The 26805-nt window shown below is 53.4% G+C and overlaps 1 protein-coding gene across 1 annotated transcript in view; it reads left to right on the top strand.

Annotated features, from left to right (window-relative positions):
- ATP10A (ATPase phospholipid transporting 10A (putative)) overlaps positions 1-26491 on the top strand; it is a 112691-nt gene extending 86200 nt beyond the window's left edge. The window contains exons 10-21 of the mRNA XM_033100357.1: positions 22-571; positions 5468-5571; positions 5710-5836; positions 9164-9348; positions 12501-12828; positions 15288-15364; positions 18422-18547; positions 21904-22104; positions 23411-23491; positions 23570-23674; positions 24105-24292; positions 24433-26491. Coding sequence (XP_032956248.1) covers positions 22-571; positions 5468-5571; positions 5710-5836; positions 9164-9348; positions 12501-12828; positions 15288-15364; positions 18422-18547; positions 21904-22104; positions 23411-23491; positions 23570-23674; positions 24105-24292; positions 24433-25009 — 2649 coding nt within the window. The 3' untranslated portion in view covers positions 25010-26491. The remainder of the gene's footprint in view (positions 1-21; positions 572-5467; positions 5572-5709; positions 5837-9163; positions 9349-12500; positions 12829-15287; positions 15365-18421; positions 18548-21903; positions 22105-23410; positions 23492-23569; positions 23675-24104; positions 24293-24432) is intronic.
- Positions 26492-26805: the final 314 nt, after the last annotated feature.

Here is a 26805-nt window from a genome sequence, read left to right as displayed (position 1 = left end):
TGCTGACTGCTTCTCCTGCAGGTGAGGGTGAGGTTCGAGCTGAAGTCCCCGGTGAAGACCATAGAAGACTTCCTGCGGAGGTTCTCGCCCAGCCGCCTGACCTCGGGCTGCAGCAGCCTCGGGAACCTGGCCACCACCAAGGCCACCCACAAGTCGGGGTCCAGCTCCCTGTCCGCTCTGTCCTCTGAATGCTCGCTGCTCAGAGTGGAGGACCAGCTGGGCGGCCCGGCGCCGGTCATCACCAGCAACGGCTACAGCAGCGGGGCGGCCGGCTGGGCCCCGGACCCCAAGCCCGAGCTGCGCTACGAGGCCGAGAGCCCCGACGAGGCGGCTCTGGTGTACGCGGCGCGCGCCTACAACTGCGCGCTGGCCGGCCGGCTGCCCGACCAGGTGGCCGTGGAGCTGCCGCACCTGGGCAGGCTCACCTTCGAGCTCCTGCACACGCTGGGCTTCGACTCCATCCGCAAGAGGATGTCGGTGGTGATCCGGCACCCGCTCACCGACGAGATCAACGTCTACACCAAGGGGGCCGACTCGGTGGTGATGGACCTGCTGCTGCCGTGCGCCTCAGGTACCCGCCCCCCACGGAGGGCCCCAGAAACCAGCCCTGCGCCTCGCCCACAGGGGGCGAGTTTCTGGGCCCTCCTCCAGCGGGGCGCACCCGCCTCCCCTCTCCTCCAGAAGGGTCAGGACTAGAAGGCTGGGGGCGGGGCGGAGGGCTCATTTGCCAACTCACCTCCCCACAGTGGGTTTGGGGGTGTCGGGGGTGTGGCCTAGCATCGGGGTGTAAGTGTAGACAGTGAAGGCTAAGAATTTTCAGGTGCTCCGGAACGTTCCTTCCTGTGTTTGCCTCGTTTTCTAGCCGCTTTGTGGAGCTGCCCAGTGGGGGTCCAGGGAGTGCGGGCTGCTGTCTTCCCACTGGCGCCCTCTGTCCTGACTTTGGGCTCAGCAGCTCCATCTTGGTCCATTTTAACTTTTGGGTTGAAAAGGGGGAGTTTGAAAACCACTGGTGTAGAGAGTGGCACTTTATGGAGCAGATGGGGGGGGCGGCTTCCACCTGTTTGCAAATACAATCTTCCGGGACAGGGGAGGGGGAAGACCTGCACCCCACAATTACACCTCGTCACCCTTCCGTCCCTCGTACTCAGAGGACAAAGGCATGTGCATCTGACCTGTGGGGGAGGGAAGTGGGCGGAGGTGAGGATACTGCTCCCAGGAGGAGGCCACCTGCCTGCACCACCTGCCTCCCCACCGCCCCACCTGCCCGCACCACCTGCCCGCCCCACCTGCCCAATCCTGGAAACGCGGAAACCGCTCTGGTACAAGCTGCCCAGGGACACTGTACGCTGACCACGCCCTTCCCGAGCTCTGGGATGCAGCTGCTTCCCACAGTCCTCTCTGTCCTCTCTCCTTAGGGACTCCTGGCCTGGAAGGCCAGGCCCACTCCGTGCTGGGAAAGCACACCTGAGGGTCTGTGGACAGACCTGTTTTCCCATCACAGAGCTGTCGCCTCCCAAAGGCAGCTGAGCTGAATCTGCAAATAAGCCTCTGCAAATGGGAGTGACCCGCTGTGGGCAGGACTTACCTTTACACCCCATTCTTGGGGGACCTAGAATGCAGTCCACAGGCTGGCTTTGCATTCCAAGAGCCTCTTCATTCTGAAATTTGATTTTGCATCCGCACAAAAGAGAAACAGATACATGTGGAAATAAGCTGAGACTTCATTCTACTGGGGGGAAAATCATCTCTGTCCTGTTGCACAGCTTTGCACTGAAGACAGGTTAATGGACTGCTGTGGTTCAGACTTGACCACTTACAAAGGGTCATAGTTAAGATAAAAGGCAGGGATCAGCCCTAGCAGGCAAGGGCAGGACAGGGTGGCAGGAGAAGTGGGAGGACGCAGCCCCACTGAGCTGTGTAAGGGACACTACTAGTAAGGGACAGAAGCCACTGCAGTTGCCACACTCTACGTCACTGGCAGTGCACTTTTCAAATGAGAAAAAGTCTCAAGTTTCTAGGCAAATCACAATCAAAACTCTTCTCACCCAGAGTCAACCTCAAGGTCAGGGGTGCAGGGAGCCCATGTGCAGCCTGGGGCCAGAGAATGGCATCGCGCCAACTCTCAGGTTGCCCAAATTGTGGCACTGAAGGGGAAAATTTAAAAATGAGCAGCTTGTGTAGCTCTCCAGTTTCCGCGGGGAATTTCCATGCAGTGTGTGGTTCTGATGGGATTGGATGCAACAGCTCTACCTGTAGACCCCAGGTGACAGCACTCAGCACCTTCAGAGACCCTGATGGGCCCCCAGGAGAGGGACTGTAGGATGGTTCTGGGATCACCTAGAATCATACACCGGTGACACCTGGCGTTATGCAGAAATCGTTCCACTTTCTCTTGGGGGGTGGGCAGGGGGTGAAGAGCAGACGTGCAGGTGGCTACCTGTGCTCAGAAGGCAGAGCCGTGTGGCCAAGCTGCTCTACCTGTGTGCAGGTGATAAAGCCAGGAGGGCACACGAGTGTCAGCGTCCGGATTTAATCCAGCATGCTTCAAAGAGCTCACAACACTTTTACTAAAAATGGCAGGAGGAGGCTGAGCGGATGGCCCCGTTGACGGGATTAGAGGGGGGGTGTTGTAGTCCAGGATGGTGTGTGGGATCAGGGGGAAGGCGGGGACTCTGCCCACCCGGTTCCTACAGACCTCTGGTTAAATCCCGGGCTGGGGGGACGCAGGACAGATCACTCACTCTCTCTGCATTAGTTGCCCATCTGTAGAAAAGAAATCAGGTGCTGACCTCACAGGAAGCCCCTGGCCACGTCCTGGCACAGTGCCTGGTGTGGTGTAGGCATAAAGCATACGCGAGGTCCGGCCCTTTCCCTTCCCTCTGGTCCCTTCCGCTTGAGAGTCACTTGTCTGTGGTTCAGGGCAGCTGCCACCCGACGATGGATGGAGAGTAGGGCGCCACCTAGCGAGGGCTTCACGCATTGCTGCTGATCAGCAAGTCCTTAGCGCAGGCATGAACAAAGGACCCGACCCACGTTCTTCGTTTACCGCCTTACTAACATGACACTCCTTGTGGAGGCATGAATGTCTCTAAAGCATAGAAGAAATGGGAATTTCACTTAGAGCACTTGAAAAACACGGCTAAACATAGCGAGTAGAAGGGGCCACTTCAGGGGTCCTGAGGGTCGCCTGCAGTGTCCTGGTGGGGGCATGGGCACAGCGCCCAGCACGTCTCCTCCCTGGCCCCCAAGCTCCCTGGGCGTCGTGTGCAGGGAGCTCGCGTCCCTTGCACCCTCCTGCCCTCTGCTCACCAAATGCAGACCCTACACTGGTTCTTCCGGTGACTGTCCAGCCCTCGCTGCAGCGATGTCTGGAGAAAGCACCTGCGAACCAGGAGCACGGTCTCACCGATCTAGAGGACAGAGGGGACATGACCGGGTCACTGTCTCTCTCTCCTCAGGGCTGGGTGCTCTCTGTCCCTGGACTCTGATGCCGGATGGCCCCGCAGAGAAATACCCAGCGTGGCTCATCCAGCCTCCGTCCCTCCCTTAGCTTTGCTTTGAAGAATGGGGTTGATGGCAGCATCATACCGATTGATTGAACGCTGCTGCTTCCGCCTCTGGCGACCTTCCGCTGCCCCTCTGGACAACCCAAGTACTTTATTATTATTTTAATTTCAGAGTCCCTCAGATAGTCTCTCCTTTGCTCAAAGAACAATCAGAATCTGGAATTGGCATCTTCACCTTCTAAGGATGTTATCACAATGGCGGGAGTAAAGGGGAGTCAAAACCCAAACGACTTTGGGTGTCCTCTTTTCAGGAAATTTAAATTCCTAAAGCAATCGAGGCCAGTATTTCCCAAAATTTTTTTTTCATTGTTGCCCCCTTAAGGAGTATTTTTAGATGTTTTTCCTAATTGTCCCACCATGGCATTTTCATGCCACGGATATGCTGTGTATCTGTTCGTGTGTTGTGTGTACATCTGTGCAGTATACATAAAAAAAGGTTTTTTTGCCTCCAAGAACCAATCTTCGGCCCCTTAAGGGCACTGTCTCCTCTGTGGAATACTCAGGACCTGGGACGGAAAAGAGGTTTTCTCTGGGTCCAGTCTGTCACAGGGCCAATTTGGGGAGTCCACAGCCTTTCCCAGACCAGAGGCCCCGCCACTAGTCGGCAGTATTGCCAGATTTAGCGAACAGAATATATTGAAGGTCCAGTTACATGTAAATTTCAGATAATGAACGGATCATATTTTTAGTAAAAGTCTGTTCTGTGCAATGTTTGGCATCTTATATTCTGACAACACAAACAGATGTGAGGGACGTTCTAGGGATAGAAACCTCACTTTCTATTAAGTGTGATTTTTCATAAATGGGGAGGATATGTACCTCTGTTCAACAGGCTGGACCAAAGGATGCCAGGTCGGTCACTCAGTGAGGTTTTTGTCTAGATGAGCTCCTATTTCAACCAGGGGTATTAGGAACAGCCCAAAAAAAAAAAAAAAAAAAGTTTTGATGAGATTCTTTTTTTAACAACAGCTTTTACTTTGAATTTATATGAAAAGTGTGTGCTCTATTGCAAGTGGCGAGACAGATCTGGGCTAAACCCAGCGGTGCTGATGTCTCCGGGTGTCCCTCACTGGAGGTTGTCGGAATATATCACAGTGAAAGGAGGCTCGTGACATTCCTGCTTAATGCATTGCAACAAGATTCCAGTTGCAGCCAGCGAGGGGGACGCCGTGAGGACACTTCCCCTCACTGGCCCGGGACACACTTATCACATGCTTTCATCACGCACACCTGAAGGCCTTCTGCCTTCCCCTCGTCTCCTTGACCCAAGAATGTGGCGGTGCCACCTTGCGGTGGATTCCACCTGGGTGAGGCTCACGGCCAGGCTTCTGCAGCTGCTTAGTAAGCAGCAAGTCTGCTCGTCTTCATCCATGCGAAACAGACAAGGATGGATGTTTGGAGAACTCCTCCTAGCTAACAGTTCATTTCTTCGTTGTTGTTTTTTTAATTGTGGTTAAAAATGCATCACGTCAAAGTCACCCTCTAACCATTTGTAGGTGGACTGTTCAGTAGTGTTAGGTGTACTCCCGACGTAGTGCAGCGGGTCTCCGGACTTTTCATCTTGCCGAACTGAACCTTGTGCCCACTGAACTCCCCTCCTGCCCTGCCCCCAGCCCCTGGCCACCACCGTTGTACTTTGTCTCTGAGTCGCACTCCTTTGGAGACCTTAAAATGCACTGTTCTCCGTGGGAAGCTAGCCTGTAAGCTGGGTGGGAATTCCTTCCCAGTTATACAGCCTCCGGGACAGCGCTGAGCTCTCAGCTGCGTAAACAGCTGGTGCAGAATTATTTCCAAAGAGGACATCACGCAGAGGTCCCTGAGGTTCCCACGCTGGCTCCAGGGCATCCCACTGAGCTCTGCCGTTCTAACGCATCTGCATTTCTGCTTCCCCTCCAACCTAGATGACGCCAGAGGGAGGCATCAAAAAAAAATCCGCAGCAAGACGCAGCACTACCTGGACATGTACGCCGTGCAAGGCCTGCGGACCTTGTGCATTGCCAAGAGGGTGAGTGGGGCTCTGCCCTGGCGCGCCCCGCGCTCCGCGCCTGCGGACCTGTGCCTCGCCGCGTGGGGGGGTGGGGGGGCACCAGGACGCGCCCTGAACGCTCTGCGCCTGCTCGCCTCAGCCGTGTGTCCCGCGCAGGTTCTCAGTCAGGAGGAGTACGCCTGCTGGCTGCAACGCCACTTAGAAGCGGAGTCCTCCGTGGACAACCGCGAGGAGCTCCTCTTTCAGTCGGCCATTCGCCTGGAGACGAATCTGCACCTGCTGGGTAATTAGCTCCGAGCGCGTGTGGCGTGGACCAGGGGTCAGTTTGCAGACTTGGAGGGGGTGGTGGCCTGGTTCTAGTCAGTGGTGGCTCTGCTCGCGCTGGGCTCGGTGAGGGAGCCGCCAGCCTGAGGCTAGCGTCGCCCCCCGGTGAGGACGTCCTTCATTGGATGGACTCTCCATGGCCCGGTCCTGTCGGGTTCCTCTTGTCCCGTCAGGCTCTTCACCTTGCCTCCCGTTAAACTCTGCTTTCCCTCCAGAAATAGGGATGAGAAGCCAGGCTTCTCAACAAGTGATGCTTGAAAAGATCTGCTGCCCCCTCCCACCCTTACCCCCCCACACACACACACGCACAAACGAAAGGAAACTGTTGAGCCCCAGAAGTGGCTGCATTTTACAAGCTTAGAATGTTTCAGAGATTCAGTTTGGATGAATGGAAAATGGGCTCATTTTTACTAAAATGTGCCTGTGTTTGCTATTGTGTTGGTAGCGGTATTTGTGGAAGTATTTATGACTTTGATATTTATTTTAATATTTGACTGAATCTTTTAAAATAGTTCATTGACTTAATATTTTTAAAGTATTGTTAAGTTAAATGAGCCTTTGTGTGTGCTGTGTGTGTCCTCACCAGGGGCCAGCTGTGACCACGCTGTGTAACACACCTCATCCGCTGGGGGTCAGGTGGTAGTCCTGGGGCACGAAGAAGTGGAAGTTCCTCTTTCATTTAATACAGAAAGGCTGTAATTTATTTGGCCCTGTTCTCTGGGCATAGGCGTCTGGGGTGTCTATATAGCTGTGTATGTGTATCTAACACATCTAATCACTAGTAACTAACCACATACACACCCCCTGCTTCCGCCCCTCTGGCCGCCACCAACTTGTTCTCTGTGTCTGTGGGTCAGTGACACACGTGCGGTTTCTACTGTTCTGCCTGCGGTGTCCTTGCAGCCGTGCACGGCCCCAGCCCAGGGTCCAGAGCTCCAGGGCATCATGATCATGGTCCCTGGGGGGGAATTAGATGGAACACCTGGAAAACCGCTGTGCTTTTTCTAGCCTGCCAGGTTCTGATTTACTGAACTACGTCTGTTCACGTGTAGAATGTGCTGCTCGGTGGGACAGACAGGCGTCTTGCTGGTCCCCTGACCCGCTTCTCTGACCCTCCACCATGGGGCATTCTCCCCACCCTTCCCCATCAGCGTTCCTGAACTTCCTGAATGGAGTGAAACTGGCCTCCTGGTAGCTTCTCCCAGGTGCGCTGGTCCCACCATCCAGAGCACTGCGCAATCTCTCCCCCTTCCCACAGGACGGGACCCTGACTGTCTGCGGACACAGATGTGAGTGCCCGAGCCGTCCCTTGTCCACCTGCACTTTCAGACATGCCTTCCTTCCCTTCTTTCAGAGTCCAGTCCTGGCTCTGCCACCCACTGGCCATGTGAGCCTGGGCTAGTGGCCCAGTGTTTTCTGCATCCCAGTTTCCTCATCTGCTGGGGGCGGAGAATGAGGGAGAGAGGAGGGGTGCAGTAAGGTGCTGAGCGAGATGCAGGCATAGGGGTCCGGGACTTAGCGGTGACGTGGTGGCGCGTCTCGGGTCCCTTACAACCTGGACGGCCTCTTCTGTGCACTCAGTGGCTGGGCATCCGTCACCTCCCTCAACCCGCCTGCTCTATCTCTGTTAACACATCCTAAGTTTTGGACAGCCCTCAGCTCCCCTAGTCTCATACTGAACTTGAGGTGACCCACCTTCCTAGATCCTCACAAGAATTGCTTCCAAGCTGGGATGCTGTGATTTTTACTTGGGCAACTGTGTAAATGTGGGAAAGCAGGGTTTTACACTTATCCCTGTGCTGGTGCTTTCCATCGGGTCAGGGCAGTGTCCTGGCTGTTACACTCAGAATTCTCATCAGCACGCTCTGTGTCATCAGGTCACATGCTTCTTCCTGGGGGCATGTTAGAATGGCTCCAAGCTGGGCCCCCTGGATCGCCCGGTGGGCACTGGTGGTGCATGGCCTGTGTGCCCGGTGGTGAGAGCCTATTGGTAAACGTTCAGGAATTCTGAATAGCCTTTTGATGCTGTGTTGGTAGTTTGAAATCAGCCAAGGCTGGGGAGTGTTTACAGCACAGAAATGGGCAAATGCAGTGAATTGGCCTTCCTCCCTCAAGCTAGTTGTTAAACTCTCACCATCCCGACCCCCTGAGATGTTTATGGTTCAAATGACGAGGCCTGAGCTGACATTGGGGAACCACCCCCGCTGTCTCCAAGGGGGCTGGGTTCCAGTCCTCAGATTCATCTGTGACAAATGAGAAGTAAGCTGTTTATATTTTTAACATTGCAAAGCCAAGTACCCCTTCCTGCAGCTTTTCATTTACGTTCTCACGTTAAATAATCTCAGAGAACCACAAAGAATGGATCACCATTTACATTGCGTTCTTGAAATTTCCTTTTCCATAATATTCTGGCCAAGAACGTAACTTCAGAGGACAGCGTTCTGCTCACTGTCCCCAGCATTCTTGTCAGCTTCTCCAGCTGTCATCTGAAAGTCCTCAAGTGACACTAGAAGCTGCCAGACCTCCATGCACAGTGCATCGTGCTGGGACTGGCCTGGACTCGCTAACAACCCTCGTTCTAACACTCCAATGCCAGGTCCTCCCAAAGGCCCCACTCTTGACACCAGCACACTGGGGGTTGTTGCTACAGCCTGTTAATTTGGGTGAGGGGGACACAGACATTCAGTGGTGTCCCAGCACAGGGAACAGTGTGGCATAAAAGAGACAGGCAGACTTCCCTCAGCCAACGCTGCGTTTCTAGAAGGAAGCTGGAGTCAGAAGCAGAGGCGGACCTGGGGAGCACATTTCCCGTGAGGGTAGATTTTCCCCAGGTTTCTGAGCCCCACACAGGAAAACCTGCCTCTTATTCATCATGTTTGTGGCGCCAGTATACTCAGGACGATGGTGTTTTCCAGAAATTACAGGCCTGGGCGGTGTTTCGACAGCTGCTGGTGGATGCATTCACCGGAAGCTGATGTGGGATGGCTCATGCTCCAACATGGCCGTTCCTCCCTTCCCCCCACGAGCCCTGCTTCCAAGCTTCTGTAAAGTTCAAAGTTTGCTGTGCTTTAGACTTGGAGGTGCTGGGTTGTAGGCACCGAGGATTCTGGTCAGACAGGGTCTCCCAGGCATTCCTGCGTGCTGTCGTCCCAGCGTGTGCCCCCCGACACCCCAGCAGCTCGTCCCAGTCTCCAGGCCCGCCAGCACCTGGGCTGTGGCTTCTCGGCCTGTCACGGTCTGCGGGCAGCGAGGACGGGCTCACCCTGTCTGTCGCTCATTTGACTAGGTGCCACCGGGATTGAAGACCGCCTGCAAGACGGAGTCCCTGAAACCATCGCCAAACTGCGTCAGGCGGGCCTGCAGATTTGGGTCCTCACCGGTGACAAACAAGAAACGGCCATTAACATTGCGTACGCCTGCAAACTGCTGGACCACGACGAGGAAATCATCACCCTGAATGCCGAGTCCCAGGTGGGTGCATTCCGGCGAGACCCTGCTCCCCCGGGGCAGCCTCGCGCCGGCGGTGCCCACGGTGGGGAGGTGCCCAGGAGCCTTCCCTGCCTCTGTCTGCACCGGCGCTGTTTCTAGCACTTAGTATGTGCTTGTCATTGCCTTGGAAACTGGGGTTTGCTGGGAGTTCTTCATTGCAAAGGAGCGCACATCTGGGCTTTATGAATGCAGAGTTCATGCCGCTTTTCCCTGACACACAGTGTCAGTAGTGTCCAGGCACTGCTTCTTGAGGTCACGTGGGGACGGCATGAGTCCCTGTGCATTGACGTCCTCAGGGCACCCAGTGGGCCCGGAGGGTTACCTCCAGCCACTTCTCTGTTTAAATCCCCGAGTGTGCAGGGCGATCTCGCTCAGGACGCTCTGTCCTGGGCTCTGATTTCTCGACTGGCTCCCACTCGAAGCAGCTCAAGCTGGATGACGAGGTCCAGGTCATCCACTTTTTCTTTCGTGGATCATACTCTGGACACCACATCCAAGGGTGCCTAGCCGTGAAGATTTCTCCTGTTTCGCCTCCAGGTTCCTTTGTTTAGAGTCTCACCTTTAGACATAATCCATTTTGTGTAGAATTTTGTGTAATGTGGAGGTTTAGGTCAAACTTCATTTTTCTACATGTATTAATAGCTGTCCAATTGATCCACTTGTTGAAAGTCTTATCTTTTTTCCACTGAATCATCTTTACCCTTCATTGAAAATCGATTGGGCACATTTGTGTGGGACTGTTTCTAGACTTTCTATTCTGTTGCATTGATCTATGTATCTGTCACTTCACCAATTCCATGCTCTCCTGTGTTGTGTTTTTTTTTTAATAAGTCTTAAAATTGGTAGTGTTTTGTTTAATTTCCAAGTGTTTGGAGATTTTTCTGTTGTCCATTTGTTATTGGTTTCTATTTTAATTCCATTATGGTCATAGAATATACTTTTTGTGATTTTAATTTTTTTTAATGTGGTGATTTTTTTCTCATGACTCAGGGTATAGTCTGTCTTGGTGAATGTTCATATTCACCTGAACAGAGTGTGTTGTGTGTTCTGCTGTGTTGTTGGCTGATTGATTCATTGAATCCCGCTGGTAGGTGGTGTGATTCAATTCTTACCTAATAGGGGTCAGAAAATGATGGCCCAAAGGCCAAATCCAACCCATCACCTATTTCTGTAAATAAAGTTTTATTTAAACACAGCCATGCTCATTTTATATACAATCTTTGGCTATTTTCATGCTTTAGTGGTGGTGTTGAACAGTTGTGACAAAGACCGAACAACAGCAAATCCTGAAATATTTACTCTCTGGCTCAACATAGCCACTCCTGTTGTTTTTGTGTTTGCATGGTATGTCTTTTCCCATGCTTCAGTTTTTAATCTACCTGTCACATTACATTTGAAATGAGAGTGTTCGGGGTACATAGGTCATGTGTTTATACATTCTTACCGTCCCTTTTAATTGCTATTCTTAGATCATTTACATTTAGTGTAATTATCAACATGTTTGGATTCAAGTCTATCATTTTTTGTTTTCTTATTCTCCGTTTTTGGTTGCTCTCTTCCCTTTTTTACTTTCTTTTGGATTATTTGAACATATTCATTTATTTGTTTATTTTTCTTCTGTTTGCCAAATGGGAGGAGAATTGGGGGAATGAATGAAGGGGGAGGGGATTAAGAGGTACAAATTGCTGGTTACAAAATAGTCATGGGGATGGAAAGTACAATATAGGGAATGTAGTCAGTAATATTGAACATTTTTTAGTATTCCATTTTAATTTGTTGTGTTTTGACATCACTTTACTTAGCTTTCTGAGTGTTTTTTCTAACGATTACGATATGCACACTTCAGTTGTCACAGTCTACCTAGAATCAGTATTTTTCCACTTCAGGTGGAATGAAGAAATCTTACTACTCCCTCTGTCCCTTTATCTTTCCCCCTTATGTTGGAGTGTCTTAGCTACATCCTCTGAAATACTCCTCATGCTCTGTGATGCCTTAGCCAGCGCAGGGCTGCCCGAGTGAAAACAGAAAGCTCAGCACCCGTTCAGTGCACTTAGAGCGCTGTCTTTTCCCAGTCCGACAGCTGCTCTTACTGCCAGAGTCCTCAGATAACTGCCTGATGACTTCTGTCCAGGTGCCGTAGTTGCATTCAGGCCAGGAGACAGGTGGTGTGTAGCTGCCCCATCCTACCTGTCAGTGCTTTGTGCTGGAACCAGGGAGCTCACGCTCTTGCTCCCATGAGCTCCCGTTACTGCCAACCCCGCCCTCCTCTCTGTATCTACTAACACTTCTGCAAATCCTGCTGTGTGACTCACTGCTCATGAGTTTGCATGTTGTCGGTGTCCGGCTGCCTGCCTTGCTCCCCAAGGCCAATATCCTCGGTCTCTTTTTCTCTAGTCTCGCTCACTTTTCTAAATATAAAAGATCCCTAGTCAGCGAGTGTTGAACACAGCTGGATTTCCATGGTGCAGGCAGGAAACTGGTCACTGAGCCAGTGGGCTGACTGGCCGTGGGGACCAGGAGCCACGCGAGTAACCTGGAGCATGTTTGTTCTGGAAAGTCAACCCTGCTTCGCGTCTGTCCCCTGACCCTGTGGGCTCCCCATCTGTCTTCCTGCTGTCTCTGGAATTCATATATAGTTTTGGAAGGGCATTGCCAGTTAAAAGCCTCAGTGACCATGCCTTTATGTTCAACTGCATTTTCCTGGTCAGCTGAAGAACATAGGAGGAGCTCGGAGAATTACATTTCTTCAGGGAGAATCACAACACAGGCTTCAAAGAGCTGTGTGCCCTACTGTCTGTTCCTACTAGGAAGCAAGAGGGCTGAGGAAGGGGATCAGAGAACCCCGGAGAAAAGCATGCAGGACCCCTTCAGCCTAACCTGACAGTAGTCCAGCCTGAACACGGCCAGGCCTCCCAAGGTGAAGACGTTCCATTCCATGCAGTAAAGTGGAAATGCATATAAACGCGAGACTAGCTCCTTCCCTTCTCTGTGCAAAGGCATGCTCTTCAGCTAACCCCGTTCTAGGAGGGCGGCCTGGGCAGAGCCTATGCCTGGTGTCCCGGATACTGTCAGACCCGCGTGTGCTGGGAACATGTGGCCCACTGAGCGGCCCCCACCTCCCCTGTCCATTTTAGGAGGCGTGCGCAGCTCTGCTGGACCAGTGCCTACACTACGTGCAGTCCAGGGGCCCCCACAGCGTCCCAGAGAAGACCACTGGCTACATTAGTGTGGGGTTCTCCCCTCTCTGCCCGCCCTCTGAGCCCGCCACCTCCGGCCCCTGCCTGAGCCTTGTGATTGATGGAAGAAGTCTGGCCTACGCCCTGGAGAAGAATCTGGAGGACAAATTTCTCTTCCTCGCCAAGCAGTGCCGCTCGGTGCTTTGTTGTCGCTCAACACCCCTGCAGAAGAGCGTGGTGGTGAAGCTGGTCAGAAGCAAGCTCAAGGCCATGACTCTGGCCATCGGTAGGTGTGCCGGCCGGCCAGGAGCCTGAGCAGCCGTCATGTGTCTGCTCCCTCTGGTGGCCACACTGGAAGGTGGGAAAAATGCTTCCTCACTCTTTTTTCTGTTTATAAAACCACACCCAATGCAGGAAAGCAGGCAGTCTGTTCTATACATAATGTTAGATTTGAAAGCCACCAAATAAAGTGGCAACAGTTACAGCCACATATCAGGAGGTCAGTAAGATGGTGGTTTTAGAAGGCAGAGCTTACGCTGTTTCCTGGGAGGTGGCAGATGAACCATCTGTCGGCCCCGGGCCGTCAGTCACCTCAGACGCCGCTGCACGCTCAGCGTGAGCCAGGCCACTTACAGAGGAGGGTCTTTGCAGGGGCCTCTGGTCTCTGCGCTGCCTGGGGTCCAAGGCTTCAGAAAGCAAGAGGGCCCAGAGACTTGGGTGATCAGAATGCCCATTGCCTCTTGTCAGCTGAACTTTGCTGATTGTTCCAAAACGAGCACCTAACTAAATTCATCCTAAAATATGAATAGTTGCTAAATTTTACATATTTCCCTCAGCACTGTGCATCTGCTGCTGGTTGGTCTTTGCAGAGGGTCAGCCTGGAAAGCCTTCTGGGCCCCCACTCTCCGCGGCCCCACCCACATCTAGTGTAGGTCCCGCTCCAGCCTTGGTCAGGGACTCAGCAGCGCCACCTGCTGGTGAGCGCCAGGAAAGACAGCAGGTCACCAGGGAAAGGTGATCCCGAAACCGCGGGTACCAGTTTGGTCTTCCTGCATATAGAATCCATACCTCGGAGAGCATTGGCTCTGAAATAAAGCATCCTCACCAATCAGTAATAATTACAGTATTTTCTGCAAAAGGTCCATGACAGCCCATCCTTGTTGACGTGGCGATTGCCCCCGTCTCATGGGGCATGTCATCAGGACAGAGTTGTGGCCAGTGTAGAGCTGGGTCTGAGGTGGGGTGGCCTGAGCACTGTTGTCATGGAGATGGCTGTGGGAACCGCTGGCCGGGGGTGGGGGAGGCGATGGGCGCAGACCTGAGCAGTAAGCACACGCTCAGCCGTGGCCCCTGGACCAGGCTGAGGGAGGACAGGCGGCTCCTCCGGGGGTGGGCCCCTCCTGAGGGAGGCCGTCTCAGGACCAGCTTTGTCCCCACGTGCCTGGAGTGGCCTTCAGACCTCCCTGAGTGAGCGCTGGAGGCAGGAGCTGAAGCGTGTGCAGCCTGGGTCTACACCCTCACCTCTAACCGTGGTCCTCTGAGCTCCTGTCCTCGGTGGGAACATGAGGACATTGTCCGTCCGTCCCCCACGCCACCTAAGGCTGGTGTAAGACATGGATGATAAACCGCATTTTCGCAGCCTGGTGGATGCCTGGCTCAGCCCCTGAGTCATTGGTGTGTGATATTCATTTAAGAAAATGGAGGTAAAGCCCTGACTGGTCAAAAAGAAAAGAAGAAAAATAGAGTATCTAAAAGGAAAGTAGTGACCCATGAGAACTCTAGCTCATTTCTTAGACTGTGAGTTAAAGCCTTGATGTGACCTAGTCCTGGGCGTCCCACGATTAATAATAGAGAGAACGCTGTTACCCACCCTGTCTCATTTTAAATGGGACATTCTGGGCAAAGCTGCAGAGATTGTTACTGCTTCACAGAATTTCAATTCAACAAATACTGACAGATCTCCCACGTTGGGCCAGAGCAAGAAAGACCAGAAAAATGCAGGAGAGAGATGTCCAGTAACGTCAGTCTGACTTTGTATATCTGCACTCTTGGCATGTTTGAAACCTGTCACTCCATGATGTGGGTCCTTCTGCTGCCCTGTTCCAAGAACGGTCACCATCACTGAGTGACAATGACAGATTCTCTGCTTGCCTTTCCTCGAAGGTACTGCGAGCTCTGACCTGTGCCTTGGGTGGCTAAATATTTCCTGTCAGCAGCTTGACTGAATAAAGTGACGTATCCATAATGGCGCCCTTAGAGGGCCCCCAGGGGCGCACAGGGGCTGACGGGCTCACGAGCAGGCTTGCGAAATGAACTCTGCCATTTGTTGGGCAGAGTTTACCCTCCTTCTTTAGTGTAGAAAACCTCCCACGTGAGTCTGAATCGGATAGGCTGAACGTGGGAAAAGCCTGGCGTCCTTCCATAAAGGACGCTCCATGGCGAAGGTGATGGGGCACCTTTCATTGTGCCAGACACCGTGTTAAGCACGCCCTTGGTGTCTGAGCCACTGATGTCAAGTGCGTTAACTAAGAAGGTGACCACGCTGCCTGCTTTCTGAGACTTCTCAGCCCACGTTTGTCCTGACGGCTTGGCTCAGTCTTCGCAGAGCGGGCGCTCACTGCCTTTTCCTCGCTCTGCCCCTGACCCTTTCCCAGGCCCAGTCTACGGGGACCCCATGGTGGTCCTTGAGGCCGCTATGACTCTGCGTCTCAACTCACACGCTTCTTCCTGCTGTGCTGTTTCTAGGGGATGGAGCCAATGACGTCAGCATGATCCAGGTGGCAGATGTGGGCGTGGGGATCTCTGGCCAGGAGGGCATGCAGGTAAAGACCCACCAGGTGACCAAGTGGTTCAGTCACGCCTTCCCGCGGGCTCTGTCCAGCTGAGCTAAGGGCTGGCCTTTGGGGCAGCTGGTACTCACCTGCTGAGTACACAGCAGAAGCGGAGGTGGGAGGCAACCATGTGGTAGAGCCTGTGCCTGTTTTGTGAAGGAAGCAGACCAGAAACTCAAGGTGAGTCATCGCCTTCTCTCTGGCTTTGTGCCTTGTCTTTGGGAGGCATTTTTTTTTACTGTTCCTGAACACGAGAGGTACCATTTTTGCAAAACTGCTGTTGAAACTGGGTGTCTCTGTAAAAATAGAACTCAGCCATCTTGACGCACATGAAAATCTCCGCCCTTTTCATTTGTCACTGTTGGTTCTCGACATGTGATCCAGATGTTGAACAAATGAGTTAATTAAAAATGTACCCTTTTTGGATGTTGTTACTACAGCGATTTCCTACATTTGAGTAATTTTGAATCACGACCTTTTTTAATGGGGTGGAGACTTCAGGGACAAAACAGTTAATTCTTTCTGACTCTTTTAGCGTTGCCTCCATTACACCCCTTTCCTAGAGTAAAAAGCTGACCAGGGCAGTGCCTGACAACCCCATATGCAGACAGATCCATTTGGTCAATCCATTTGGTGTGACAGCCACCAAGGCTGAAGATGTGCCTGGGTGGGGAGTGAGCTGTCACCACTGCTCACTTCCTCAGGCGGGAGCTGGAGGGACCTCTGAGTTGGCCCGTGTGAGAGATGCTGGGCCCAGCCCAGCCAGAGGGCACGTGTGAGACTCCGTTCCGCGTGGGCATAGCGTCTCAGTAGGATGCTGCTGGCCGCGTTGGCCTTAAAGTGACACTTGTTTATCTGCAAAATGGGGTGAGGCCTGCCGCCTTTCCGTACTGTCCTACGTGCCCAGGTCACCCAGGAGGTATTTCCCTGTGTGCATTCTAGTCAGTCCAGTAAGCGAAGGGACACCGTGCTGAGCCCTTTGGGAGGCGGGCCGTGTAGGAGGCCGTGGTGGTGGGACCCCAGGGATCTGAGCTGAGTCACTGAGGATGCGTGACGTATGTGCAGCTCCTCAGCAGCCCAGGTGTGCAGGCTGTGCCAGGTGGGGGTCTAGAGGGGGCACAGGACAGTCTGCATCTCTGAGAGGCTGGGTCTTTGTGGGGTCGTCTAGTCCACTGTGATGAGAGCAGCTACTATCCTGGCTCTCGTAGAATGTCCAGAAAAGCCAGGAAGACAGATACGTATCTTAAATGGCCATGAAGAGTCGTAATTTCAGTAAGTGCTGAGATAGGGACACACAAGTGTCTATGGTGTCACCTAGCTGGGAGCATTCAGGAAGACACCTCGACAGAGGGACAAGCAGTGTGTCTGGGCTGAGATTTGGAGGTGGGAGGCATGAGAGGCGGAGAGCTGGTGAGGTAGGCAGGGGCCTCGGGAGGGGGTCACTTGCAGGTCTCCAGGCGGGGCTGCTTCAGGGACAGGCCAGGGGTCGGCCTCCCAGGCCCCTCCTCCACTTCTTCCCACAGTTGTACCTGTGTTTTTTTTTTATTGCGGAAGGGGAACAGGACTTTATTGGGGAACAGTGTGTACTTCCAGGACTTTTTTCCAAGTCAAGTTGTTTTCCTTTCAGTCTTAGTTGTGGAGGGCGCACCTCAGCTCCAGGTCCAGTTGCCATTGTTAGTTGCAGGGGGCAAAGCCCACCATCCCTTGCGGGAGTTGAGGAGTTGAACCGGAAATCTTGTGGTTGAGAGCCCACTGGCCCATGTGGGAATCGAACCGGCAGCCTTCGGAGTTAGGAGCACGGAGCTCCAATCGCCTGAGCCACCGGGCCAGCCCCCTCCACGGTTGTCCCTTTGACTGAGTTTTTAGACGGACTGTGTTGAGGACAGAGAACTGGCTGATGGAGTGTGTCTCCATGCCTGTGCCTAGCAATGGGAGGGTTTGATAAATGATTTTTAAAGGATGAATAGTGGAATAAATGAAGGAGGGGTTGGAGAATACAAAGTCCTCAAACCCCTGTATGTTGACTGGAAGAGGTAGAGAGGCAGTGTGTGCTTCGACATCCTTAACCTGTGGTCCAGAAAGCAGGTGTTCTGAGGTGTCAGACTTCCCTGTCATGTACGATGAATGACATGATTCTGTTGCACCGAAGGGACAATACCATTCGTGACCTTTTCCAGCTGGTATTTGAAAATCGGTAAATCAATTAAATTTTGAAAGCCAACTTACATTTGTGGGTGGAATAACCCTCTAAAGATAAGCAGACAGATAAGAATCTATCTTTTCCTGACATTTTCTTGGATTTATTTTTTTCCAAATAGAGAAGTTCATTATAGGGTGGGTTCCAAGTTATTCTGGGCATAAAAAGCGTCACTTTGATGGCGTTTGCCTGGCCCAGTGAGCACGAGGCTCAAAGAAGTGAAGGGAACCTCTGTCCCCAGCTGTCTTTCCTGTTCATGGAGGACTCCTGCCGTCCCCACTCCCCCCTGGTGATGTCCAGCGTTCTGCAGTGGCCGTCCTGGGACGGGGTTCCATGGAGGCCAGCCGAGCCGGGGGCCTGGTCTTGCTTCACACTTTGAGGAGAAGGACCCAAAACGCCCCTCCCAGGACGGCCGACTGTGTGTCATGCATCCAAATGGGGCAGCTTTGTTCACTGTTGGCTTGAGATCCCAATGTGATTTAGATGAATGAAGCCTCAGAGGGTGGAGAATAGGAGGGAGACTGACTGCATGAGCGTCCTTTTTTTATTTTTGACTTGTTATAGCGTGGGAGAGAAAAGGCAAAAACTAAAATCCAACAGTTACATGTATTTGGAATCTCAAATGAGTCCTATAAAATGAGACCCCTGCTCTCGAGTGCTTCTGAGACTGAATTTTTGTTCAATGGAGGAAGTAATAAGGGAACAAGGGCCAGACAAGCCTTGGCCGTCACACGCACGTTGTGTTCGGAGCTGGGTTTCTCCATCCGTGCTTTGCCTTGTGTCTGGGGGGATGAGACAGACGTGAGGCAGAAGGAGGGGTCACCCAATAACGACATTCTCTCCCTTCCAAGGCAGTGATGGCCAGCGACTTTGCGTTGCCCCGATTCCGTTACCTGGAGAAACTGCTGATTGTCCATGGACATTGGTGTTACTCCCGCCTTGCGAACATGGTGCTCTACTTCTTCTACAAAAACACAGTAGGTGTTGGACGCCGCCAGTGTCTCAGGGTTTGGCTCAAAAGGCCGATGTGACATTCAGAGAGCTGAATGTGGCCAAGGGCCGTCCCCAGCCCCCCCGCCTGTCATCGGTCCCATCCTCGGCCCGTGTGAACTTCTGCCAGGCCGGGCCGAGCATCCTGTCAGCTCAGAAGCTTAATTCAGGGCACATGAAGGTTCCTTAGGGCACCTCTAGGGGAGAAGGTTCTGGAAACAGGTAGAATGTCCACTTAGAGCCTGACCATGAGAAGTGAGGTAACCCTGAGGTCCAGTGGTTTGCACACAGTCACGCAGCTAGTTAGCCTAAGTGGTCAAGACCACATGCAACCCCAGTCCAGCCGGCAGTTCCCAGGCTCCTAACCACTGTTGGTGGGCTTCTCGGGAGTGGCAGCTGCAGTGCCACACACAGCAGCCCTGTGACCCAGGCTTTCTCTAGAGTGGACAGAAACCACATGACAAGCAGGAGAGTGACTGTTGGTCTTAGAACCAGAATTAGAGGAGTTAGTCCCACAACGATGCTGGTTTTGAACGGCCTCTGTCGAGATGCACCCACACGGAGGGGCCACCAGCACGGTCTTGCCAGACCGTCTCTTGTGCAGGCAGAGGCACCGCGTCGGGCCAGCTCACTCTGCAGCTGACCCTCCAGTTAGGTCACGCCCTCCTGTCTCTCCAGGGCTTGGATCCAAGGTCCCAATCTGGTATGTGCTGTCCTAACATTTGACTTCGTTCCTATTTGCTAAGCCCCTGGCAGACTGGTATCTTTGTCTGTAGCCCTCACACGGGTGCCACGGCCATGTCCAAACCCGCCCTGCTTCTACGTGAGGGCTGGACGTTCCGTTGAGGAATTAGTTCCCAGGTTGCTCCTTGTCCAGCCTCTGCTAGCTCGTGGTCGGATGTGCAGACAGGAGACTAAATAAACTCTGGGGTACGTGACCATCTAGGTCGTCCCATGGACCTGCCATGTTGGCCACTATGCTCCAATGTCAAGGTCATCCTGTAGCCTTCTGCAAAGGAAAAAAAAAGATATGTTTCTTATTTTACTTTGTTTTTCGAACTCCATTTTAAAATCTCCATGTAACTCTAAGCTGCCGTCAGTACACCTCTTGTTCACGTTCCTGATTGTTTCTTCTGGAGGCTCAGACCTACCTTTCTTGTCCCTTCTGCTCCTGCCCCCTTACTCTGACACGGTTTAAGAAGTGTCTTCTAGCAAATGAACACAGACACTCAGGACCAGTCAGGGCATGTCTGATTCGATAGGTCGGGTCCTGGAAACTAACTCAGATTAGGTTCTGCCGACGAGTCTGCCCAAGGGAGGCCATGCCACGCCACCTCTGGCCTTGTCACGCTCCCTTCCCGTCCCGCCTTGCATCCCCAGCACTGAGGCCTGGCACATGGCCGCAGACCTTGAGGTCCCAGCTCCCGAAGGGTGCTTTGGATAAAGGTGTTTCTGTCCTTCATTCACTGTGCCATCTTGAGCAAGTTACTTGCCCTCTATGGATTTTGTTTATCTGAAAGCAATCAAAACATGGACGTTGCGTTCTGCTGTCTGGAATTCCTAGTGAAAATCCTCAGGCATTCAACATTTCAGTTGCAAAAGAGAGCCACAGTGGCCACCTAGAATGGCACAGCGAATCTGTCCTCACAGAGGGGACAAGGGCAAGAAGAAGGGGCATCTGTTTTTGTTCAGAGTGAGACGCAGGGCCTGTTAACAGCACTTAATGTACTTGAGAAGCTCCAGGATAATCAGTGTGCCTCCCAGAGTGAGACATTCATTAGTTTTAGGAATAAGTTGGCCTGCCTTCCCAATAAAGAGCAGAGAAGAAAAGTTTCCATAGCAACTGTGGTTTGGAGGAAGGCTTTGTGGTACAACAGGAAAAAAAAAATCTCAATTGTCTACATACTTTTCCTCCTCTTTCTCTTTCTCCACTTGCTCACTGATGACTCATTAGGCTGAGCTGGTAGGTGAGAAAGAAACTCCATGGAGAGTTCACGTTTGTCCCATTTCAGTGTGGAAGGGGGATGCTGCAGTGAGTCGTGGATTGAAACAGGACTAGAGGCTGTGTCATCACAGGTTCCATCAGTACAGGCCAGCAGCTTTTCTGATCTTCAGAACAAACCATTTTCCGGGCAAGAGACCAGAGGCCAGGGATGCTCAGTGCCTGTGTCAGGTCGTAATGGTGGACAGTGACAGCTCCAGACCAACGCCCAGGCCGTCACCTGCGGTGCCCCCAGATGGTGTTCTTCCACAGGTTCCCTTTTGGGACTGTCCACGCCCTCCAGGCCAGGCCCCACAAGGGGCTGAACACGTTGGGTTCATTACTCACACAATGAACATAGTCGGGGCATTTAACATCTTGGGCCCCAATTTGCTTTTCTCTAAATGGGGCAGCACACCGGCCCTGCGTGAGCCGGACACAGAGGAAATGGTGTGCTGCTAACAGCACAGCCGAAAGCATGGGGGAGCACTGAGATGCATCAGCTCGTTAAGCCTCACAGTGGCAGGTACCACTGGTGTGCCCGGCATGGGCAAGGACCCTGAGCAGAGGGGGTTATGTGACCTGTGCCGAGCTGCAGTTAGACGGGTAAGAACGCTTTGCAGTCGCTAAACGCCTGTGGCCCCCACACAAGTGCACTCAGGCCACTGGTGTTCCATAATGGCGTAATAGTGGGAAGACATCCACCCACCCAACCCCTTCTCCCACTGAGCATGGGCTGGAGGAGGCCGCTCGAGCCCCCTGGACCTCCCTTTCCTGTGCGGCAAAGCGGGGGTAGCTGTAAGGACCAGCAGTAACGCCTGTGGCTCACCCGCTGGCCCGGTGCCCAGCGGGTACCAGGGCTCAGCCAAGGTAGCGACTCCGCCACCACGCTTGTGTGGGAGTCAGTAGTTGCCCACCATTCCTCATCCAAAGGGTATGTAACTAACCAGGGAGGCAGGATGTGGGATGTAGCAGAGGTAGGTTTGGTTGAGGGTCACAGAGAAGGGGTGCTGGGTATTGGGGAAGGAGCCAAGGGTGACGCAGCCAGTCATCTTGAAATGTGATCAACCCCAGACCCAGCTGGACTTTTATTTTGTTTTCCATGAATGATCTGTGGTTCTTCAGGCACAAGACCTCATCCCTCTAAGGGCCGTCCCTGGGAATTCCGGGCGCCCCCTGGGCTCCTTCTTGCTCAAGGGGACCAGGAGGGCCCAGGGGCAGCAGGGTGGACTGTCTCGGGAGGAGATTGCTGCCTATAAACTCAGTCTTTACAGTCAAACTCTGCCAAAGCCTCAGACCCCTTGGATGAGAACCTGCAAGGGCGGCAGTCCCTCGTGCCCACGCTTCCTTTCTTGGTTTCAGATGTTTGTGGGCCTCCTGTTCTGGTTCCAGTTTTACTGTGGCTTCTCTGCGTCCGCCATGATTGACCAGTGGTATCTGATCTTCTTTAACCTGCTCTTCTCGTCGCTTCCCCAGCTCGTGACTGGGGTGCTGGACAAGGACGTGCCAGCCGATGTGCTGCTGACCAAGCCTCAGCTCTACAGGAGTGGCCAGAACATGGAGGTGGGCCCCCCATTCACCTGCTGGAAAGGGCGAGTCCCCAGGCCTCCCTGTAAGCGGACACCCTGGGACAAAGCCTTAAAGTTCTAGACGTTGCCCCTTGGGAGGACACAGTGAATTCTGTCTACCTGACTGTGCTCTGCGGTGAGGTGACTCGTACGCACCTGTCCACACCCATCAAGGTGTGTACAGGTAAATGTGTGTCGTGTTGTATAGCGATTCCACTCCATAAAGCTAAAAAGGGGGATTAAAAACCAGTATAGTGAAGTGCAAACTGTGTCCACACTAAGTCTGTGGAAGCCCGGGGAAAGGCCACTTGTCCTCTAAGCGTCCCTGGGAAAGCTGCTGCCAGAGCAGAGATTCTTCTAAAACAAACCCCCCCAAAAGTGCTTTATTTTGAATGGGATTTAATGGGACGATAAAACCACAGGGAAACTGAAAAGACAAGTGGATCCAAACAGATGTAAATACGTGTAAACACGCCACCTGGACTGGCATCCTAATATCCAGCTACTGCCAGCCAGCCACTCAGGTAAACCTGGGGGCGTCTCGTGGTCATCTGTGCAAAGGGAACGGATCTCCGTCTCGGATCAGAGTCTGCTGGCTCACCAGCTGACTTCCCCTGTTCACCTCTGTGGACATTCGTTGGGTTCCCACCGAGGCAGGCAGATGTCCCTGTCACCTGTCACCTGTCCCCAACCTCACCTCCTGGGAACAAGACACAGGCAGTTTATCCTGCGGTTAGTGAACCGACAGGCCAGCTTCTTCAGGCTCTCAGTAAATGCTCCTTCTGTCCACTCTGCCGTCCGCGTGGCCACTGCAGGGCCAGCTGCTCAGGGACGCACATGGTCAAGTCCAGGTGTTGTCACCCAGATACTGGAGGCTCCGTGAGCCGTAGCAAGGCCATCGTTGACCTTGGTATCCAGCTTTTCGATTTTAACATTTGGGCACATCCATGACTGAATTTTAAAAGGCTCACTTTTAAGAAACGTTCTAGGGAACCCACCAACAAAGGCAGGTAAAACCCAGAGAAAGCAGGAGCAGAAGAACTCAGTGGGGGGCGAGGGGCGCCCTGGATGTCAGGTGCTCTTCCCACGCTGGGGACGACGTGCTTATGCTGCCCTGGAACCACTGCAGCCAGTCTTGTTGGCACCGTGTCTCTGCAGGCGTGTGTGTGGTGTCTGCTCACCTCTCCCAGGGTCCTGAGTCACCACGTGCCCCTGGGGTGCCTGACGTGGGCGCTGATGCCCCGTGGCTTCCCGGGAGTTGGGAGGGAGCACCTCCCTCTAACCGCCTGCTTGTGTCTCAGGAATACCGGCCCCGTACCTTCTGGGTGAACATGGCCGACGCTGCCTTCCAGAGCCTGGTTTGCTTTTTCATTCCTTACCTGGTGAGTTGGCAGCTGGCACAGTCGTTGCCGCCCGCTTCCTCCAGCGACCCCCAGACACAGGACACTGCTGTCTTTCAGGCCTACTACAACTCCGACACAGACCTGTTTACCTGGGGGACCCCCATCACCACCATCGCGCTGCTCACCTTCCTGCTGCACCTGGGCATTGAGACCAAGACCTGGGTAAGAGCTGCGGGCATGATCCAGAGGGTGCGCAGGCTGTGGGCCCCACATTTCCATGCAGACCCATGAGATCCAGGTTTTGCGCAAACGGGGGGACTGCAAGGCCGGCTCGCTGGGATGCTCCACGGCGGCCGGGTGCCCTGGAGCCCCAGGTGCAGACGCTGCCACAGGCCACGCCCCACACTTGCGGGCAGCACTTGGCTCCTCCCCACCCGCCCCCCACACAGCACATGTTGCCCTGTCGCCCTCTCCTTTCCCTCACACCCCTGATGTCCATCTCCCCGCCTGTGTCCAGGCTGGTCCGCAGCTTCCCGAGGCTTCCCCCAGCCCCACCCGCCGCCCGTGCCAAAGACCCATTTTCACCAAGCCCTTAGAACGTTCCAGGCGCTTCCAAATGACCAACAGCCCTTTCTTTGTCTTTCCCCCTCAGACCTGGCTCAACTGGATGGCTTGCGGCTTCAGTGTCCTTTTATTTTTCTCTGTGGCTTTTATTTACAATGCTTCCTGTGCCACGTGTTATCCTCCGTCCAACCCCTACTGGACGATGCACACATTAATGGGCGACCCCGTGTTTTACTTGACTTGTCTCCTAGCGCCCGTCGCTGCACTGCTGCCCAGGTGGGTATCAGGGACGGTGTCCCGAAGTCCCACGTGACCTCTGAGAGCAGTTCATCGCAGTGTTTTTGCCCTGTGCCCGTCTCAGAAAGCTCCAAGTTGCACCCACGGCAGTAGCTGACTGATTTGTGTGCTTTTTCCAGATTGCTTTTCAGAGCTCTGCAGGGGAGCCTTTTCCCCACCCCGCTTCAGCGGGGACGCCAGTTGGCCAAGAGGTCCCCCAAGAAGCTCAGCGCTCCCAAAGAGACTCAGGGACCCCACGTGGGAGAAGCGAGAACTGACCCATCAGAGCCCAGGAGCGTCAGCGCCTCCAGGCCCCACTCCCAGGACTACACGTCGCAGGCGTCCTGGCGCCGGCAGCAGCCAGCCTGCTCCCGAGAGGCCAGCGGGGAGCCCAGCGTGGTGGACGTGAGCGTGCCTCTGAGGGAGGCCCCGGGGTCCTCCGCGGCTCCGGAGAGGTATCCTGGGGACTCCAGGACAAAGCCCAGCAGGCCAGCCCCGCTCGCGTCCATCTTCAGCCTGCCCGGCTTCGGCTCACTCCGCTGGGTTTCCTCCCTGTCGCTGGTCAGTGGGCTGGGCAGTGTCCTGCACTTCTCCCGAAGTAGTTTACAGGTGGACAAGCAGGATGGCGAGTTCTTGCCCCGCCGCCCACGGCCGGACCGGGACCTGTGTGGCCTGACTGCTGCTAGCAAGCAGAAGCAGGCCACGGACTACTTCTAGCAGCATCTTCCAGGACTGCTGCTGACGGCCCTGGAAATGGCCTTTTTTATAACAGAGACGTTAACGTTATTTATGTTTATTATTTGCACAGAAGAGTTCTAGTGAGATGTATTTTATACGTTTCCAAGGCTCACACAGGAAACGAAAGGTACCAAAAAAGAAAGTTTATTTTTTAACAGTTCTAAGTAGAGTATATTGAAAAAGAAAATTGGAGCTTTAATGTATATAAAAGTTTAAAGAACAGTGACACTTGAAAAGTGTGTTTAGATTTATTTTTTCATCTCATTTTATAAGAAAATGCGGTATGGTTGGTTTTCTTCAATATGGTGACCTTTGCTGCCCCCACGTGTAAATGTGTGTGAGTGCAGTGAACCCCTGGTGGAGAGGGTAGGTGGCAGGGGGCGAGCACACAGCCCCCCACCGTCTGTCTCCCAGTTCCCACTGCGTGGGACGGCGGGGCCCCACTTCACCCCAAGAACACACGTGTGAAGTTCACCGTAACGTTCAATTCTACGCAGGCATTTTATAAAAATCACCTTGTAGGAACTGCCGTCCCTATGTAGTGCCTTGACTGTCAAAATCATAACAAGCAATAAACAAACTTCACTTTGCGAAGAGAGCGTGTCCCGTTGCCACTGTTGTGTAAAACTGTTAATATGTGACCTAACGAACATGTTCTGAGGGGGGGGCGGGGGGCACTTCCTCTTGGCGAGTACTTTCAGACACCATGCCGGAAACAGCTGGGTGACATGCAGGCTGCACGTTGTGACACTGGGTTACATACACCACAGTTCCTTGCACCAGGCCATCAACACCCACCAGACCCTTCCTGCCAAGAGGCCAGGCTTTTTAAGTGTATTTTTAGTCATTTGTCTTATGAGTCATTGTTTCTGTCCCTCTAAACAGAGAAAGGGGGAGAAAATGATAAAAATCCAAGGCAATTATATACCGCTTCCTGTTCAGAGCCCTCGGTACATGTTGCCAGCAGTTGTGAGTCGCCTGCTCTGCTCAGCCTGGGGATGGGGCAGGCTGTGCTCCCCACTGCGGGCGCCTGTGGCCGCCTGTCCCACCCTCTTTGTTGGAACCAGATCACAAGCTCCTTCCCATGGCTGACTGCTGGGGCAGAAGGCCCACCCTAAATAACCTCAGAACTACCAGTGGGGTCCTGGGTACGGGCCTGTGTGATCTGTTCAGTGGTGACTCCCTGTGGACCTTGCTTTTGTCTTCTCCTCCCACCCCCACAACTGTGATGTGGGGTGTGACTGAGCGTGCATTCCTGCATGTGTGTGTGTTGGGCGCGATGACTATAGGGTAGTTCTTAGATCTGTCATCTCTCCGCACAAAACTCAGCTGTCAGGCCGGCCTGTGGCTCAGGTGGTTGGAGCGCTGTGCTCCTAACGCCGACGTCACAGGTTGGATTCCCACATGGCCAGTGAGCTGTGCCCTCTACACCTAAGATTGTGAACAACGGCTCTCCCTGGAGCTGGGCTGCTGTGTGCTGCCCTGGGCTACCGTGTGCTGCCAAGAGCGCATGGCTCATAACACGAGCGTGGCCCAGGGAGCTGAGTCCTACACAACTAGACTGAGAAACAACGGCTTGAACCGAAGTGGGCGGGGGAAAGGCGGAAGAAAGGGGGGAAAATATATATACCGTGGTACCTCAGTTTTCGAACGTCTCCGTTGACAAACATTTCAGTTTACGAACGCTGTAAATTTTATGGATCTATGGTATCATTAGATAGTAAAATTCATACTAAATTTGCAGTTTTAGGGGTTGATTTTAAAGGTCTGGAATG

This window comes from Rhinolophus ferrumequinum, chromosome 28 (genome assembly GCF_004115265.2).
Source record: "Rhinolophus ferrumequinum isolate MPI-CBG mRhiFer1 chromosome 28, mRhiFer1_v1.p, whole genome shotgun sequence".
NCBI lineage: Eukaryota > Metazoa > Chordata > Mammalia > Chiroptera > Rhinolophidae > Rhinolophus > Rhinolophus ferrumequinum.
The sequence above is the reverse complement of the archived record's forward strand: the minus strand, read 5'-3'. Positions and strand labels throughout refer to the sequence as shown.